A 13,840-nucleotide genomic window follows, 5' to 3' on the forward strand; every position below is an offset into this window, starting at 1 on the left:
GTCAATTTTTTTATGTTCATGTGTAACATATCAATTTTGTCCGCTTTAGATGTGCTATCAGGTACAATTCACAGAATTCCTATATCATTTTGTCTTGCTGAGTTACGGAGTAGTAAACTTGATAGTTTCGTTTTCTGAAAATTTGCGATTTTTTCCAAATTTTTATAAAAATTTGACGACCTAAATCGAAAATTCGAAACCAACAGTCACTAGATTTTAAGGTTTTTTTTTAAATGCAGCAAACCCCGTCAAATTTGGTGCAGTGGTTGCCGAGAAAAACGAATTCTCCTTTTACATGTATTTAGATAGGAGCACCCGAGCTAAAGCTTCCTCTTAACCGCGTGCGCGTGTAGGTGGCTTGCGCTTAATATTTATTATCGTCTTACTTATGCCGCGGGTCTCATACCTGTGAGTAGCCGAGTGTCACAGGAAGAACTTGAAATTCGACTGCTTCTTCGAAACGTGCTCGATGAAACCTAAATCGCGCCGCCGTGGCGCGGTGCATCTCTGGAAACTGTACACACTTAATGTGCTCACGTGGGCTCGGGCGGCTTGTTTGCTACCTTCCTAGCCGTGGCCAAGGTGCGCGCACAGCGATAACTGCGAGAAGACAAGGCTTTTTGTCCCGTCTCGAGAAGCGCGCACAAAATACTCGCTCCTTCCTGCATAGACGGTGACCTCGGCCTTGACCGAAAGAGCGACGGAAATGGCTCGCCTGCCTCGTCTGTGTATCGGGGGACAGCGGCGAGTAGTTTCGCGAGATCTGCGACCGTACTTTTCCAGGGCTTTCTTTAGAAACGGCCAGAAGCTGGCCGCTGCTGTTTCGTGAAGTCGCAGATGGTAGGACAGCGTGTGTGCCGACTACCACCTGCGCGATGAAAAACGGAATAATTGGTACGTTTCTCCAGGACTTTTGTAGGTGGCACCAGGCTGCTCACGGCGGCATTACCCATATTTATAGATGCATGAGAATCATGGGTGTTGGAAGAGACGCTGTAAGAAGACAGGATTTCTTAAATATCACGGCTGTGAAATAGCCGTTCCGTGTTTGGGAAAACATTAACTACCAGCTGATCGGTAAGCTTCAGAATTCCGAATTTCCGAGAATGTGCACGCCCTGAGAGATAGATATATAGCAACTCGGTTCATGGGCGCCATCACTGCTTGCTATAAACCGCCGCTTATAAAGTACACTTTATATTGTGCCCATAAGGGACAACTGCATGTAAATTGTATCGGTGACTTACGCCATGGAAAGAGTTTTAAATATACTTTTCCACTTGTTATTATCAAAATCTACAGTAGTGCTACGAATGAACGGTATACGCCTGCACTATCCCATTGACTCATCGTCGGTTACCGCTCTCTCAATCTCCTTGGAAACATTTGAATTTCGAGGCGCGGGCGGAGGTGTGTGCTCCATAGTTTAGTACTGCTATAGAATGATCTGGCTGTATAATGACTATACAGGCTTTCTTTTTCTCCATTTGAATACACATTTCTTGTCAAGCGGCTGTGAGAGTAGCGAACGTGACGTTTTTTCGCAGAGGCGTTGTAAGGAGTGGCGGAGAGACATTGCCGCAAATAACGTGAATGAAAAATGCAAATAACGTGACATGCGGAAATGGGTATTGTTTGGCACACTTTATCAATGCTGCTACTGTGTGTTCTCTCGAGACGAACTCTCAATATGCTTGATCGCGACTTTTGATGTTATGGTGGCAGCATTTGCAGCGATCATTACAACTAGAGAAAAAGTTCTTTCTTCGTTCTGCTATCGATGCAGTCAACGCGCATTTCCGTTTTATTCTCGAAGGTATACACAGGTGCTAACGCGCTGACACGATTGCCTTTTCAACAATCATTGCGCTAATTCGCGAGCACGCATGTTCCGCAGACTCTCGGTTGTTTAGTTATAATGCCGCATTCGAACTTTTGATAAAGCGGGCTGCACAATTAGTACTACATCCAAAGACACTTGATAATGTAGGTAATAGTGCCTGCAATGTCAAAATTGTTTGATATTAGTGGAGAAAAAAGCTGTGCATTATTCTAAAACTATAGTAAAATATTCGATACTTGATTCGATTCGCCTTCGGCGCTGTTGGATTCATATTTGTTTCCGATCTCTCAACTTACTATTCGCACGCCCCAACTGATACGGCACGCCGCAGCAGATTGTCAGAGAAACCGTGCAGTGTCAGTATTTGCCGCAACGTTCATTTTCAAACTTCGTCGCGCGTGTTGTCAAAGGACTTGACAGCGGGGCAGCCTTTTGTGGGCTCCCGGTGAGCTTGGTTTACTATGTCGCCATGTAGTGAGCGCTGAAATTCGTGTATGAATATCGCAAATTGCATTGGTGCGATTTTCAAGATTAGGAAAGAAACTCGGGTGTAATAAAACATGACTGCCTCCGCATTTGCTACACGCAAAACCTTTTCATTCACTAAGAAGAGAAACAAAGTACACTCGCTGACAGTGCACTCTCAACGAGTTTACTTTGTTTCTTTTCTCGTTTTCCAAATTAACAACCAGACTAAGTAAAATTAAATTACACTCGGTCGACTTACTGGCCCATGGACTAGTAAGTCGACTGAGTGTAATTTAATTTTACTTAGTCTGGCTTTTAATTTACTGAATAGATGGCGTGAACACATTTCCTAAGCGTCGAGCTCTCAATTTCCTTAAGCTCGATGATCCATTAGCATCAAATGGCGAGAATAAGGCTGAATGCTGACGCGCGTGGCAGAAGACCTTGCCTCTTCCCACCATGATTTGGAAGCTTTCGAATAGAGCGCCACGCCGAATAAGAGATTATGTTAGTGATGCAAACGCAGCGTAAAAGATAAACGCTAAGCGACTGTGAACACGCCGGTTACGCATATCGCATTGGTAGAGTATAACAACCGTGCATTCTTCATCTTACAGGCGTGTTCATGTTCAACCGTGACCAACTCCTGATGCACTTCAGTAGCGACAGCCAGAACAACAAACGCGGCTTCCACATCAAGGCCCGCCAGATTACCGCATGCTACCCGGGGAGCGGTAGGTATTCCCTTCTTGAACTGCATCACGCGCCCAAAAATGTTCCACAAACACTAGCGGACATCGGCTGCTGTCGGCGCCTTCGGTAGATTTTTTTTTCCTCCTGGGATAATTTGATACCGAACAGTTTCGTCAGCCGTGTATTATTCTTTTTTTCACAAGAGAGATTTAATGTAATAGGGCGCAGTGGTAGTCTAGGCAGGCAAACGAAAGTTATTTAAACGATTAACTGAAAAACACTAAACCCAAACGGAGAGATACTACTAATTCATCTTCTGGTGGCTTTCAAACTTGCGTTTCACATTTCTGATTATGTTCCCACGCGGAGCCAATTTCAAAAGGTATCCCTACTGAATTATCGTTCACAGCTCCGTGAGCCATTGTTTGCGACAGCTCGGCAATAAACGGCGCTGGTTGTTTAGTGTTACTTGCAAAGCGGTTTGTCGCCCTTTTATGAAAATATAGGATAAAATAACGAAAAAAAAGAGTAACCATTTGGGATATTCATACTTGCTTCTTTAAGCACCGAGCTCTGCGTGGTGTCTCTTCTTTTTTTTTTTTTATGCAACCGCAGTGCTCCCGCTGAAGTTACGACTTGGGCGATGTTCTGTCACGACCACATTAGTTGTACGACAACTCGACGCCACTACCAAGCGGGGTACCGCCTGCCGCTTGGAGAATCGAGCTGAGATGCCAGAAGACTAAGATCATTGTAATGTCGGAAGTAGACTAAACGTTGACAACAGTTACCGCTCTGCAACGACAGTCAGAGCCGTCGTCGAATCTCCTGTCTGTGAATTCCAACCAGACATACTGTATTAGATATTTTTACTACAGCAGCAGTTAGGTGATAGAAACTGAATTTGCCTTGTCAGTCCATTCGGTTATCCTGACGACAACCGTTGCCGTATGGGTGTTTTTATGCCGTCAGGCTTGGTCGCACACGCCCCATAGCGAGAACTTTGTCCACCGCAGCACGCTTGCGTTGCAAAGAGAGAGAGAGAGATAGAGAGAAACGGGGTGGGAAAGGTAGGGAGATTAGCCGGAGAAGGTTCTGGTTTGCTACCCTGCACTAAAGGAAGGGTAAGTGGAAACGGAAGACGGAAAGAATAGCGGAGAAAAGCAAAGACAAGAAAAATAAATAGTGGGGGTTGGGAACATCCCTGGCAACTAGAGTCTCTCTAATAGACCACGCAAAAATTTCAGGAGTGCCTTGACTGCCTTGTGGTGTGACGACTGTATAGTTCGGCGTTCCAGGACTGTCAGCTCCGAAAGCGCCCGGTTGTCAACACGCGCCAGCGCGGTCGCGAGTCACTGCCTATGTGCGCTGTATCGGGGACAATGGCAAAAAACATGTTCGATAGTTTCCTCGTTGCCACTGTGGTCATACGCTGCACCATCTTCTCTTTTTGCGGAAAGCAAATGATTTTGGAAAAGCGACACCAAGCACAGTCGGTAAAGAACCGTTGTCTCGGATCGGGGAGAGTCCAGGTGGAAGACGAAGTTGAAGACAGGGGTACCGTCGATGAAGACGAGTGTGCTGGAAACAAAGTGTGTTCCAGAACGGTTATGTGACGTTGTTTGCAAGCACTCGAAGTCTCGCTGCTACATCTGTTCTTGACTGCGAGATCGGTTTCTTCGCGCCGTCTTCATGAGCAGATCGAGCAGCTTCATAGGCATGTTTGTTGCCTATTACGCCACAGTGGCTAGGGAAACACTGAACTATGACGTCATCTTCTTGCTCGGCGAGGCGGTGAAGGAGCTTTCGGTCAACGGTGGCGTTGCCAAAAAAGTTCCAGCATATCGGCCTATAAGTATACAACGGTCAGAATTCTGCCGATGAAGCTGCTCGATCTGCTCATGAAGACGGCATGCAGAAGCCAATCCCGCAATCAAGAACAGATGCTGCAGTGCAACTTAGAGTGCTTGCATATGATGCCTTACAATCATTGTGGAACACACCTAGTTTCCAGCACACACGTCTGCATCGACTGGACCCCTGTCTGCAACTTCATCGTCCACCTGGTCTATCCCGACCCGAGACAACGGTACTTTACCGATTGTGGCTTGGCGTCGCATTTACGAAGTCATTTGCTCTCCGCATCGGATGGGAGGATAGTGCTGCGTGTGACCACTGCGGCGACGGGGAAACTATCGAACACGTTCCTTGTTATTGTCCTCGATACAGCGCACACAGGCAGTCATTCGCGACCGCGCTGGCGCGTCTCGAGTACCGGCCGTTTTCGGAGCAGACATTCCTGGAACGCCGACCTATACAGTCGTCACACCACAAGACAGTAAAGGCACTCTTGAAATTTTTACGTTCGAATGGCCTTCTGAAGAGACTAATTCTTATGTACGTTCACGACCTTCCCTACATTTTTTTCCCGTTAGTTTGCTTTTTCTCTCCGCTGTTTTTTCCGCGTTTCGTTTCCGCTTACTCTTCCCCCCCCCCCCCAGGGTAGCAAACCAGAATTTCATCTGGTTAACCTCCCCGGCTTTCCCACCCCTTTTATCTCTCTCCCTGACCCACACAGTAGCACCGGCGAACGCGTATCTGTACTGTGTAATCAAATAATAAATCACCACCTTATTAATAAGACCTGTATAATATATAGCCGCCTCGTAGGTCTCTCTCAATCGTACCGACTTGGTAATACGAAGGGGCGTGCTAGTGAACGGTTTCATCAAAAGCAGGAACACTTAAGTTGTTGCCCTTAAAACAAAAGTGTTGTCTACCCACACGACTGGGTTTCGGGCCCGCGTCACTGCAACAATGTGCACTGGGGAGCCGGACGCTCGAAGCACTGCGATATCGCGCTCGGTACGTTTATGCGAGGTCTTGCACTCCACGCAGGCTCAGAGAGCCGTGGCACGGCTGTGCACACATTTCGGTAGCAAGCTATACTACAGTGCTCCGGCATGATGTGCGGGGGGCATGTAAGTTCTGAATGAGTGAACGACTTTTCATTATCGCAGTCGTGAAAACAGCGTTGGTGGCACAAACTACGCGCAATGACGGTAATCCCTCAAGCATGGCATACACCCAGAGTGCAGGATGTGCCAATGATTAGAAGGATGGCAGAAAACAACGTCGAAGGAATGGACACCACCACTACCAAGAACGACGTGGCAACGACAAGGCCACGATTTGTTTTACGCAGTCGATCATTCGATTCACAGTCGCCATGTGCCTGATATATCAGCTCTACAATGTACAGGGAAGAAAAAAAAATTGCTCAGATGTCGTTGTGGAGCTGCATCGTTTTGTTCGTGACATCAGTTGAAGGAGTTTTAACCTCCGAATTGGATAATCTCGACTCCCCCAGCCGTCACCTCTAAAACACCGAACTTGAAAAGCCAGATGCCTTCAACCCATCCCCGACGACTGAAACATTTACGCAACCGCTGCACTTCAATGATGGTGTAACCAAGCTTTAAAGGGTAGGGTAATTTAAGTGCCACTCGTCGCGCATGCAGCTGCTTGGGCGCTGTCGTATACTGAATGATGGAAACAGGAAAAAAAAAGGGGCGGGGGAAGAAACCGACAACTCTACGCAAGTTGTAACTTTCTACACTGATGGTCAATTGCGTTGTGCCTGATTGACAGCCGTAATGTGTTTCTATGTCGAGTAAGCAATGAATGCAACTGCACCCACGCACAGCACCCATACTTATTACATTTGCGACTCTATAGCACTTCGAGCAGGCTTGGCAGATTTACATAGCATTAATGGGAAGATTTCTAAGAAAATAACAGAAGACACGCTACGTAAATAGAGGCTTCCGACTTGCTAGAAGGGGTATCGGCCATGGTGTCTCCCACTACGAAGCAAACATATCCGCAGCGGTAAAAGCGGAGCAAGCGGCGGCGAATTTCTTCGGAACCGAAGAAATATTGCTGCGGTCGGCGCAATTTCACGTGGCTTACTTGGTGGGGCTTCGCCTGAATTGGGAAGACAGGGAGATGCTTTCCCACTCTTGCCATTCTGCCGGCAGGGGTCCGCTTGTGTGACGTGACTGTTCACGATGCGGGTCAAACGACCGTTACTAGAATGTTCCCCGCTTGCCACCCTACGTACCTCTCTCTACCTCCCTTTCTTTTTTCCTGCAGCGTCCCGTCTTTTTTTTTCTTTTTTTCTCACCTGGAATGCGCATAACAAAATACTTATTAGGCCTAACTTTCAATCTGTGATGGTATTTTATTTCCAAAACTCACGTGGTACCGGAGTATATTGAGCGAAATACGTTGCTCTCAAAAGTGCATATATTCACTCATAAAAGGAGATGTTTCAACGGAGCCACTCCTCGCTTAAAAGAAAGAATAAATTATGGGTTTTACGTTAGAAAACCACGATCTGATTATGAGGCACGCCGTAGTGGGCGACTCCAGAATAATTTCGACCGCCTGGGTTTCTTTAAGGTGCACCTAAATCTAAGTACACAGGTGTTTTCGCTCCCATTGAAATACGGCCGCAAAAACGGGATTCCATCCCGCAACCTCGTGCTTAGCAGCCCAACACCGTAGCCGCTGAGTAACCGCGGCGCGCGTACTTCGCGTTTTGTTATTTATGCAATCTCGGCGCCACGCGCGCAGCGACCATCGTCGCTTTCCACCTGAAGGCAACATGATACCACAGTGTTGACTGGAACAAAATTATTCTGCCCTGATCAGTCTCACTGCATGAAAAACCAAAGAAACAAAGGAACAAGCACAGAGTGCACGACGACAATACATTACTTTGTTCTGTCTCCAGAAGGCACATTTTGTTTTCAGTTAAGAAACCCACCGGAACACTCATCATGCGACATCTTATTTCGTATCAGCTTTCACATCAGCTATCCAGTTTCATTTCCGCCCGCAGTGCGCTGAAATCTGTCATGTTTGCGCGTTCTGTTTGTCCTGCGTCATTCAAGTACCTATTGTCGTCGGCGTCTGTACAGAAGCGAGAGTTTTCTTTTTGTTACTGATAAACTACTATAGACCACATTGGGCATCCGGGGTGCATTGCATGACACTCGGAGTTTTCACAAGCACTGTGTCCATTAAGAAGCCGAACCGGGATTCCACTGTCGTTTTCGCAATCCAGTCCATTCGTTCCGGCTTCCCAGGCTGCAAATTAAGACTTCGAGCTCGGCTTCAGGACGACCCATAGCCGCCCACACCACCCGCGTCTTCTCATGCTCAGTCGTAAGCTATGTGAGCAGTCAACATTCCCCCCTCATCCACAATCAGTGTGGCCACTCGGGGCATCCGCCTGTGGTTTGCGAGTGACCGCGAGCACGTGTTTCGACATGCGGCCCACATACTGGCTGGACAAAGTGCCTTCGCGTGTAGAAACGTCTCCTCGGCCGCTAACCGTCAGCCATGGCGATAAGCGAGCGCAGTGTCGTCGGCAGAGCGACCCTTTGTGCCCTCCTTTCACGTAATACATTATACGCGACACCTAGCCAGCGAGTTCGTCCCGGTTTGTCCTTCTGGCGTCCGGCCACCTGTCGTTGCGTGTCGTGTTAAACTTTGTTCGGCCTTTCCTTCCTCCCTTCCTTTTCTCTCTCGCTCTCTCTACACTTTGTTCGCGTAATGAGCCCTTAATTTTTTGCGTAATTAGGAGCAGGCGAAACATCGCGATCTGCGCAGTGATTACCTCGGTAAATGCCTCGCGGTTTGTAATGCATGTTTGATGTGGCTTCACTGTTCGCGCGAATTAGTTTCTCGTCCAAAAATATAGACACTAGGTAGCGTAGAGCTCTGGATCTTATGAAGGGCATCTCTTCGGCGCAGCGAGCACATTTTTAGCAGCCATGCATACTATACCCCTACTGCCACTGCATACTACAGCCCTTTCTACTGCCAATGTATTCCTATATTGGCCTATACGCCTGTAGCGGAGGGTAACAGTCACAGCAGTGCATTACAGGCGGTCATTGTTTGAGTGAGTGGTCAAAAGACTTTAACGCTAAAGGAACAAGAGACAAATGCAAAAATAAAATGAGCAAAAAAAATTACACATAGCCTCAGGGCCTAGAGATTAAGTGAATTCATAAAGAATATCACTCCATCCAAAACCGATCAGGCTTGAATAATAAAGAAACACTAACTCACTCTCTTTCAATCAATATTCAAAGTCCCCCTTTCTGCTGATTACTTAGCTGGAATAAAATGCAACCGAAGTACAAATACAAAAGGAAGCAGTCAAAACGCTTCTATCAATTTTTTGTTTCTGCACTTTACACTGTGTGCATAATCTGGCTCTAAAATTTACCATACTGCCACGCAAAAGTCGGTTTGGAAACACAGTTACGCGCTTTATTTCTTTTCTTTACCTTTTATTTAGAACTATAATAAAACAATAACACGGTGTCTCACGTGCTACATAGTCGTTGAGGGCAATTAATGACATCGTGCTGGATGCGTCTAGATGCTTTTAGTGAGCTGCCGGTGCTCACATTTCTCGTGCACATATACGTTTCACGATCGTGGCATATCGAGTGCACTTTTTGTTGTCTCGTGTACATAGAGAAAGTGCCAACATTAGATGGCAAGAAAGGGCACAGTGTCAACGGGACTCTTGCGCTGACTGAAAAGAAAATAATTCTTAAGTAATAAAATAATTTTTAGTTTCTTGACAAATCAACGCTTTTTCAGTGCCCTATTTTTCAGAAAAAAAAGTGCAGATTCTGTTGTAAACTTTAAAGTGCAATAAAGCCCGCACACGCTCCAGAAGTTTATCCGCTAAACGAATAAATGAAATCGAATATTGTTTCGTGTTTCGCATAAGTAGTCAAATAGTTCAATGAACTGCTTCGTATTGCACTAAACAAAATAAATATCAAACATTCACCAAGGAATGACTCTTCGCCTGACTTCCTCCGAGCTTTTTCGCGCTATACTTCAAGCTACGAAGATACCACTTAGCTCACCAGTCTGTGGTTTTGATCTTCAGACGAATTAATGTCGCTTGATGCGGCAATACACGGAGTAGTATTGGCCCAGCCTGTCCCGATATTCAACTCGCATTGCATGTAAAATATTTTTCTATATGGTTCCGCTCTTAGCCTTTTCTAAAGCTTTGTACAATTCCAAATACAGAAACATTTCCTTCTTAGCTGACAGATCATGGTGGTATTTTCAGTATCCGACATTTGAACTCAGTCAATATATCGCCATAATTTGCGAAGTTCCACATCCCAGTCTTGGACCAAATGCCTGTGAGCTTGTTCCAGGACTGCATAAAAAAGATGGATCCATAAAACATCAGAAATTTAGTCGCAGATCGTTACCAGCGCCCGCCCACACATCCTGAACGTTACCCTATGTACACCGATGCCAGCGGGTGTTTATTATTAGAGGTAAATCTAGACCAGCCGCAACCTTTGTCGCTATTATTTCGATGCAGCAGATTGAACTCTGCTTCGGCCCTGCATTTGAGCTCTTGCACGCTGCTTTCAACTGAATTGGCAAGTTTGTTGGGACGAAAGCAGCATGCCAAAACCATACTGCTTCTACCACCGCTCACGTGACTATGGAGAGCCGCGCACTAAGATATCGGTGGCCGTGCTGCACTTTAGCACACACACACGTCTTCGCCATAGCGTTACAAGTTATACCACGCTTAATAAAATCTGGAATTTGGCAGATCGCGTAGTGAATTGTGAGGGACAGCGAGCAAGCTGTGGGGTATAGTAAACGAAAGCCACAACGTCTGTGTTTATTTGCTCGTTTCACGCAGTGCTTCGTGACGTTTGTATCGGATTACTACAAACAAGAGCCGCAGGTGATGAAATTTGGACGCAATCGTAAAATTTTAAAATAATGTTGGAAAATGTTAACTGTCATTTCTTTCTTTTCAGCGCTAAAATATTACCGTTCTTCATAAATATTTCCTTTTTCTTCTTTCGCCCTTTACACTGTACTCGTGCCGCAGTACGAAATCATCTGGAGTCTGGGTTTAACACCACCAATTTTCCAGGAATGTACTACGGTTGGCGACTTCGCAGCAGTTAGTGCCGTCATTACTGATGGCAACTGCGAGTGTACTGGCACGAATACGTCCACGATACGTTTACTGAATGATTGATCAATCGATTGATTGATTGATTGATTGATTGATTGATTGATTGATTGATTGATTGATTGATTGATTGATTGATTGATTGATTGAATGAATTGCACGTCTCAGAACCGTACACCCCACATGTTGGACAAGCAGGAGGATCAAGTCCGTCCTCTTGAAACCCTTTTAACATCCATCAAAACTTGAGCACGCCCTCGTTTTGGCTTCCGCAGCCAGTGGAACTGTGGCCACTGCTGCCCTGAACTAGAGCTGTGCACGGGCCGCAATTCTGAGCCCGCGCCCGGCCCGGGCCCTACACTACCACAGGCGGCCCGGTCTGGCCCGGCCCGGCTCGGCCTTAGGCCGGGCTAAGGCCTGGCCCGGGCCCGGCCCGACCTGCAATAAGGCGACGCGTCGAGATCGGGGAGCCCGACCGGTCCGTCCGAGACATAGAAAGTCTGGCCCGGGCCCGGCCCAAGCCCGAGTAAGGGAATCTCCAAATGGCCCGAGCCCGGCGCGTGAGCCGGGCCGGGTCCGGGCTTTCGGGCCGGCCCGAGCCCGTGCACAGCTCTACCCTGAACTGAGCCGCTGACAAAGTACGCTTCAGAAGAAAAACACAGGTGCTTCTGCTGCGGGTTTTCCGAATTGCTGGAACGCACGAAAGTGTGACCGTGGTCGTTACGGGTCCCTTTAATGTTCGTGCTGTTGTCGATATCGGTGAGATATGCATGATCAATATCGGGACGCGAAGTTCCCTCTCTGCTCCGAGCTTTATTTTTATTTCTGCTGTTTGCTGTCTTCATTCTGTAATGAGCCAGCTTTTTTTAAACGCGACGCTGTGGCCACGGATACTTATATAGGGTCGCTTTTCTGTGGACCTTTTATATCTCGTCCTTATTTGCAACATTGCACGCGCAGGCAAGGCTCTGGCGCAGTGTGACCATTCTCTCCTTGAGCTCGCATGTCCCCCCCCCCCCCCCCCCCCCCCCTGCCCATGCGTGTGTCCGTGCAGTGCTTCCACCGCCTCCGCTGTGCGACATGTGCACGGACCGGCTGAGCGATGACATCACGAGCTACGGGTTCCCGACCGCCTACCGAGGCAACATGCTGTGCCGCGTGACCATCAGCCGGCCCTCGGACGCCTTCTGCGCGGTCGAGATGCACTTCCGCGAGTTCGACGTCGAGAAGTCGTCGCGCTGCGACAGGGACTTCCTGCAGATTGACCGGGACCGTTACTGCGGCACCATGCTCAAGGGACAGCGCAGTAAGTAGTGCGTAAACAAGTGCCGACCACTTGGCAGCATTAAAACTCGTCACCATTTGCACGCGCGTGAACTCGCGTTGTGTTCTTATTACCCAGTCGCCCCCCCCCCCCCCCCCTCTTATTTTTTTCTTCAGGTGTAGAAGCTTGGAAAAGTAGGCTACGTTAGAACCATATATTCCGAAGTTTCCAATTCGTTACTTGAGAGAAAGCACAAAAGCAAGGAAAACGGAAGAAAAAATAAGAAATACGACGTCAGGTTCTCGAACACGAAATCTGTGAACAGAGATGCTTTCCGAGGAAAAAAAGACAGTTTTCCTGTACTCGTGCCCTATGCTCTGCGATTCGAAAGGTTATGCTTTCAGCGATTTATGTGATGAATCAGAGCTGGGCATTTGTACATTTGTACGCGTGCGATGCCTGGCGCCTTCTATCAGCGGAGATGGATTGTCGCTACGTAACTAAAGGGTCATCTTTAAAAAAAACAGAAAAAACAAATAGTATCTTTCCAGTAAACATGTTTAGTAATCTAAATTTTATTGATATATAAAAACGTACGATTTCGAAACATCTGCGGTAAATTTCAGCTAGGCAGTAATAAAACTCTAGGTTCCGTGGGTAGCCCGTTAGTTTGAATGTTTGACTCACTGAGCTAATGAAACTGCCCACGCATCGCATAGCTTTCTTGCCACATAACATAATTTTGCCTGAGATGTTCCCAAAAAGAGCTCGTTCTAATATGAATAAAATCCTAATTCATAGATACATTTTCATGAGAGACAATATTTGTATTTGAGATCCCCATACAATAACGCAGCGCCGAGCGGACAACCCAGGGAGAGCGCGCCAAGCGTCTCACAGGCATCTTGTCCAATCTTCTCCCCGAATTCTGGCCGTGTGAGCGAGCACACATACTACCCCCGTTTACGAGGGGTGTATACAACCGGTGCGCAGCCCAGGAAAATGTCGCGCGGCCCTATATATAGTGTATCTCCGTGTTTGTTATACAGGCAATCCAGGCCACCAGTTGTAGATCTTGCTTCTTGCAGTGCGCCTAGCCCTTCCGAGGCAGTTTCTTCCATTTGCCATTTCTATTATTACAAAAAAAATCATGGTTTGCAAAAGGAAACATCTCTTCAATGAATTAGTTGGAACGAGCGCCACCGCGTACGCCCCTGAAAGGTGCGGCTCGTCTGGAACTTATCTACCCGGTTCTCGGGTTCCTGGTGCCAATTGGAGTCCGTATTGTGCTCCACAGGATACCATGCTGAAAATGGTTCTAGGAGTTGCTCGAGGGACTTTCAGTTGTTGATTAATTCGACCTCACCCTGATAACAGCAAAGCTGCCTGCTATCTGCTCCAGACCAGCTGGTTCAGACTGACTGGCCAGGAAGGGCAACGGCCGCGATTTCAATCGCCGGACTAGCGCGACATTTAATCGTGCAGTTGCAAAGTTTGATTTTCGAGGTTACCGGAACGG

General features: G+C 47.2%; 1 protein-coding gene across 1 annotated transcript in view; it reads left to right on the forward strand.

The window, feature by feature from the left end:
* The window catches only part of LOC126516746 (uncharacterized), a 128,119-nt gene that overhangs the window by 35,986 nt on the left and 78,293 nt on the right, over positions 1-13,840 (forward strand). Inside the window, exons 7-8 of the mRNA XM_055063824.2 lie at positions 2,929-3,045; positions 12,112-12,363. Of these exons, the coding sequence (XP_054919799.1) occupies positions 2,929-3,045; positions 12,112-12,363 (369 nt within the window). The remainder of the gene's footprint in view (positions 1-2,928; positions 3,046-12,111; positions 12,364-13,840) is intronic.

The sequence above is a fragment of the Dermacentor andersoni genome, chromosome 1, assembly GCF_023375885.2.
Source record: "Dermacentor andersoni chromosome 1, qqDerAnde1_hic_scaffold, whole genome shotgun sequence".
Classification (NCBI taxonomy): domain Eukaryota; kingdom Metazoa; phylum Arthropoda; class Arachnida; order Ixodida; family Ixodidae; genus Dermacentor; species Dermacentor andersoni.